Here is a 5,753-nt window from a genome sequence, read left to right on the forward strand (position 1 = left end):
GTAATAAAACTGAAGCGAGTGTGATAAAAAGCTGAAGAACTTTATAATCATTACATCTCTCCAGTAATGCCCACCTGTACCAACACAGCAGCTTCCAGAAAACAAACGTCTGGAGGCAGCCTGCTTCTCAAAGTGATTCTGCCTTCTGGCAGCAGACTCTCCTCCATTTACGCACCTGGGCCATCTCAGCCTCGAATTAGAAACATTTCATAGACACTGGATGTTTCTACACAGATTATGCCTAGATAATTATGCAATTTATTTTCTTTACTTATCCTAGATCTTGGCAGGAAGAGAAAAGTAGCAGTTGTCTAAGCTAACAGCAGGCTCATTAGGTCGTGAAATGACGCCAAATCAAATATTTTATTGAGGGGGTGGGGGAAACAAAAATCCAAAGACTTCCATTTCCTCAGTGCCTCAGAGCTATGAAAATAATTTTATGCTATCGTCTTAATTCAGAACGTGATTTCCTAAAACCCACATGTGAAGAAAGAGAACCAGAGAATTCAGATTATTACAGATGAAATCAAAAAAGCTGCCCAGAAAAATAAATATTATGAATGTAACAGAACAATAACATACTTTGACAACATTTTTGTTGTGATCTTCCAAATCTTGAAAGAAAAAAAAGAATGGTACTAACAGTGAAATAGATAAATTAACATGTAACATGAACAAAGATGTTAATGTGACATCACATTAATTTGTAAGTTCCTCTGTGTGAATAAATACAAGAGCACTACATCATTTCTGGCCTTTGTCATGTCTCAAATATGCACGACATGGCATTTATGACCCTTTAATTCAGGCCTCTAGCCAGAAATTTTGTTGCCTGGCTAAATAACATGAAATCCAGCTGTGTAAGGACAACACTCATTCATATTGACAACGTCATTCCTAAGTTCTAGATTACCTCTCGGCCCACGTAGGAATTCTCACTTTCGAACACAATGGCGGTATAATGATGGCGGTTCTTGGCAAAGAGAGAAGTAATATCTTCAGACCTTTTCAGAAAAGAAAAGGTATTTAGCGTAGGTAGAATGCAATATAACCCCTGTTATCGACGGAATTTCCCTTTACGATCTTGTAGCAGAACCAATAATAAGAGCGAGCTTGCTTTGTCTTTAGAAGGACCTTCTAAATTTTATTTAAAAAACATAGTAAGCACACGCCGGCCGTATTTTAAACAAGGAACTCACGAAACTGGATCCAAAGGCGGGCAAGCAGGTGGTCTCGACTCTTGGGAATGGTTCTGTAAAAAGTCAATCATCATTTGACGAACCGTTTGCAGCTCTCGATCTGCTCCTGCTGAGTAGAAGTTACACAAAAATACACAACGCTTCAGAAAACAGGGGGAAGATTACTCACATGCAGGTTTTCATAGATTCTCATACTTTTCTCTGGCAGGTTTTTGTTTTAATTTTAGGCTTAAAAAGCAGAATACTATTTGGCTAAGGAACAGGGACTAAGGATTTAGTTGTACGATATCATTTTAATGTTGAGATAACATCATATTTAAGTGTGAGAATATTTTATTTGCTTTAAAAGAACCACATTAAAAAGCAGAAACTCTCACAAATGCCAAAAAAGTAACAGGTACAACTGCAGTCTACTTCTACATGAAGGGTTAATGGTGCAGGTGGTCTCTCTTCTGACCTCTGGCCTTTTAAATGTTAATCCATTGAAAAAGACAACATTACTTTTGTCCCCAGACAAACCACCTCAAGCTGTGATCCTGTCAGACACACAGGATAAGCCTGTTTTCAGTTAGTCAACAGCTGAACGGGGGGTTCTCCCAGTGAGGTTCAGGATGCCTAGAAAGTGGCTGATGAGATCAAAAAAAGCACCAGAGTCGGGATGGAGTAAATTGGATGTTAGGCTGATGAGGTCTGCCGAGGGGAAAAAAGGAATTTTACAAAGTGATCTACCCATTTGTAAAAATTAAGAACTACGTTTCAAACCAACGAGGAGTGTTAGCCCTAAGTTTTGCCTCTCTAAAATTCGGCCTGCCGTGCCATTTTCATACAGTACTTGTAGTATCACATCTTCAAGAGCTCTTACAGGTATATCCCATCTCTGTCTGTCTAAACTAACTGAAAGGCAACAGGAAATTTTATGTAATGTGTGACGCATTCCTGGCTGATGGGATAACTGCTTTGGGGATTTCTTACAGTAGGATATTCTTACCTTTGTAATTTTCTCCGGTAGTAAACTGATTTGTAAATGCTTTGAAGTACTATGTGGGAGAAAGAAAAATATTATTGCTTTGAAAATAACTCACTGTGTAAGACAGTTTGGTTTAGAAATAAAAACAGTTTGTACTTTTACAGCTCGAATTACAAAATATATTTATCTCTCTGTTCAGAAGACAGTTTTCCCTCTTAGTCTGTGAGTTCCAAAGGCCTGTTTCTCAAGTACACAAAGTTAGCTCATAGGTAGCAGTCAAAAAACTCTGATATTCAATAAACGCTCATTTTTAGAGGAAAAATGCCACAATATTGTATATTGATCCATTATAGCAAACACTAACCCAAATGTGAATTAGCTGATTACCAAATCAGCACTACCAGCTGTGTACAGACTTAGAACACTGTTCACATTTTCTCAACTCCCTCCAGTGGTTAAACAGGATACCTAATGCAGCGGGACTGCCTTCTGCTATAAAAAATAAACTAGGAAAGATCCAGTCTCTAATAAAGAGTGCATTCCAATTTGCACCCAAAACTTAAAAAAAAAAAAAAAGAATACTGTTCTTTCTATCAAGGTAGAACATCACAAATTGCACAGTGAAACGTCTCCTGTTTCCTCTCTGGTCATAACACACACAGTTTGTTCAATCCTCCCCATCACATCCTGCTTGTGCTTCATAATGTGATCATATGGATTGACAGAGGCAGAGAAGGTAAAAATTGCACTTAGATCTCAAGATGAACAATGGCAGATATTTTGGCAACCACAGGATCCCTTTTAAAAGGCAGTTTAAGCAAATTATGAAATTAATCAGAAAAATAGTGAAGGATCACTCGAGAAAATTTTTAACTGGAGCTCTGGTGATGAAATCAGCTGCTATACAATAAGGCCAATTTTGAGAGGAAAAATGCCACAACATTGTATATTGATTATATATGACATCAGCTGATTTCATGGTGCAATTTCAATGTGCTACCTTCACTTTCACATACCAAAACTAAAACCACTTTAATAATCATGGATATTTGAATTGGAAAAATATTTACGCAGACTGTTATTATTTAAGGGATAGATCACAATTCGGTGCTGTATAAAGCTAACAACATAGCACTTTCTAAAATGGTATGTTCTCTCAGTAAGAATTTTTCAGATGTAGAACTGAGTAAGTAACTGTTGCATGCAGCAAGAACGTAAATTAATTTTTTTATCAGCCTTGCAGCTTTCTCACTAAAAGAAAAGAAAAAAAATCCTGCTAAAGAACAACCGAGTACATACAACATTGTGCAATTTTAATTTTAGCCACTCGAGAGCGAGCATTGTTTACCCAAGGCAACGCACTCTGGCACTTACCCTGAGAGTCGGGTAATAGTGAATACCATATTCTTTGCACGTCTCATAGTTCTCTTCTTCCCCACAGTCCAGCACGCCAATTCTAATTGCAGATTCCCACTCTGAAACCAAAGATATCTTTCAGTTTTCAGCAGAAACGATCACGGATCCCAGCTGACATATGACCCTGCTTCCCACAGAAATCCAACGGTGGAACTCCAACAGATTCCAAGCGCATGCTCCTTGTTTAACATTAGTATTTTTAATACACCTAAATAATACACACAGGGTGTAGCACTTCCAGGGCTGAAGACACTCTGCTGAACCCAGGAAGATGAAATAGGGGCCAACCCAACACTTGCAAGATACCATGTACTCCCTAGCTTCTGCCATTAGCTAAGCTCATTAAATGGAGCACAAGGAATATATATATATAATTGAATAGAATTAGTCCCACAGTTACTCATCCACATGGCTGTCAGTCACAAAACCACAAATTGGATGCATCTTGTCTTACAGCTGTTCTAACAAGGACTTGCTGTTGACTGAACTTACAATTTTCTGAGAGGGCTCCAGAATTTCACAAATTGTCTACTGAAAGCTGGATTTACCTTTTAGTACTGTTCAGGAATACATTAAAAAAATGCTTGAGTTTTAACCAGAGCACTAACTAGTTGACTTTGAACATCACTGTAAGTTTCCTTTATAAATGTTTCATAGCAATAACAACAAGAGTTCAAGTATTTCTATAAATACGCTTATATAACGTCTATGAAAGCTTTCAACTCATCTATAGCTTTTTCTTTCTTTCTCATTTTCCTAGGAACTTATCTTTTTAAGCCCTGCTCTGCTGCAGCAAACACTTTACAGAAGAATCGCTCCAAGAGACTCCTTAGACAGTTACTTTTTAAAGCTAAGCTCAATCAAACCAGCTGCAGCCAGAATTGGAAGGTACACCACAATTCCCAAGTACCAATAAAATTTAAAAAGCACTAAAATTAAACTTGCTTTTACAGCGAAGAGCATGAAAGCTTCATCAAGTTCAAGATCTGACTGACAGTTGCATGCCTAGCCACTTTAGAAATTTAGCTCGCCCTTCATTTGTCTTTGGAGGAGGATGGGGCAGCTGATGGAGAATTCCAGTTGCGCCGAACACGGCACCAGCTGAACGGGCACCAGGAGTAACTCCAAGCACGCTGGAGCAGATGGGCACGTATTCACAGGAACACAAAAGACACGCGGGTCCATTTCAACAAATAAAATGCAAACTAAATAAATAAACAGGCGTTCAGCTTCTGCATTTCTCATTCATTCAACTTGCACCACTCCTCCTCCTCCTTTTCCCACCTGTTTCCATGCTCCCTCCAGCCGATGAACAGACACCCGATGAACCCGACGCAAATCGCTGCTCCCAACAATGCAGACCCACCTCTAGCTCAACGCTCGGGTTAAGGAGCACCAGCTGGGCTCTGTGTGCTGCTTACCATTGGCTTCTGCTTGAAAAGGAGCTTCTCCTTTCTAAAGGCTGTGAAAGCTGCCGGAGCGCACGGCCTAGACTGTGTGAGTTTACAGCGGCCCTGTAGCCTGGATGGTGTTTTGTGGGGTTTTTTTAAATGCTGATGGATTTTAAATTAGTATTAGCATTTCCGAGAAACTAATTCAAAAACAGTGGGGAAGGGGTCAATGGGTGATATCGCAGGAACAAACTGGAAATTCAGCAGGCTCGTCAAACCTCCCACTTCGAAAGGCTACAGAATGCCAACACACCGGTCAGCGTGTTAGGAGGAAGGCGCTTTTCTCTGCGTAAAACCTCGTGCTTTCCCTCCGGCAGGTTGACGCAACGCTGTGCGTTATTTCCCGTCGTGACTTTTCAGGCAGAGAGATGAAGAGGTGCATCACAACCCTGTGGGCTACTTGAGAGTTTCACAGTTTTAACACGGAAGCTGCTTCCTGAATACTGCCGAGGTTTCTGCAGTTCTGCACCACTGTGGTTAACGAACAATTTCTAGAAGGAAATCATTATTTGGATTTGGAATGACACATCGCTAGATTTGAACCACTTGATCCAAATCCAGGAGTGGGTTGCTTCTGGGTATAATTGGAGGGTTGTTGTATGTGAGGCTTCTGCGGGTTTGTTACTTCTACAAAGAAAATTACTACACATAATTCCAGCCCGCGGACATTTTGGTGGATAGATTCAATCATCTTTTAAGACAGAAAAAGTACAATTAACT

The 5,753-nt window shown here is 39.7% G+C and overlaps 1 protein-coding gene across 1 annotated transcript in view; it reads right to left on the reverse strand.

The window, feature by feature from the left end:
- Positions 1-3,641, reverse strand: part of QSOX2 (quiescin Q6 sulfhydryl oxidase 2) — a gene marked incomplete at its 5' end in the record, with an annotated part of 18,310 nt that extends 14,669 nt beyond the window's left edge. Inside the window, 4 exons of the mRNA XM_009870258.1 lie at positions 914-1,004; positions 1,200-1,305; positions 2,188-2,236; positions 3,541-3,641. Coding sequence (XP_009868560.1) covers positions 914-1,004; positions 1,200-1,305; positions 2,188-2,236; positions 3,541-3,641 — 347 coding nt within the window. The remainder of the gene's footprint in view (positions 1-913; positions 1,005-1,199; positions 1,306-2,187; positions 2,237-3,540) is intronic.
- Between the last annotated feature and the right edge of the window lie 2,112 nt (positions 3,642-5,753).

The sequence above is a fragment of the Apaloderma vittatum genome, unplaced genomic scaffold, assembly GCF_000703405.1.
Source record: "Apaloderma vittatum isolate BGI_N311 unplaced genomic scaffold, ASM70340v1 scaffold755, whole genome shotgun sequence".
In the NCBI taxonomy this organism is placed as follows: domain Eukaryota; kingdom Metazoa; phylum Chordata; class Aves; order Trogoniformes; family Trogonidae; genus Apaloderma; species Apaloderma vittatum.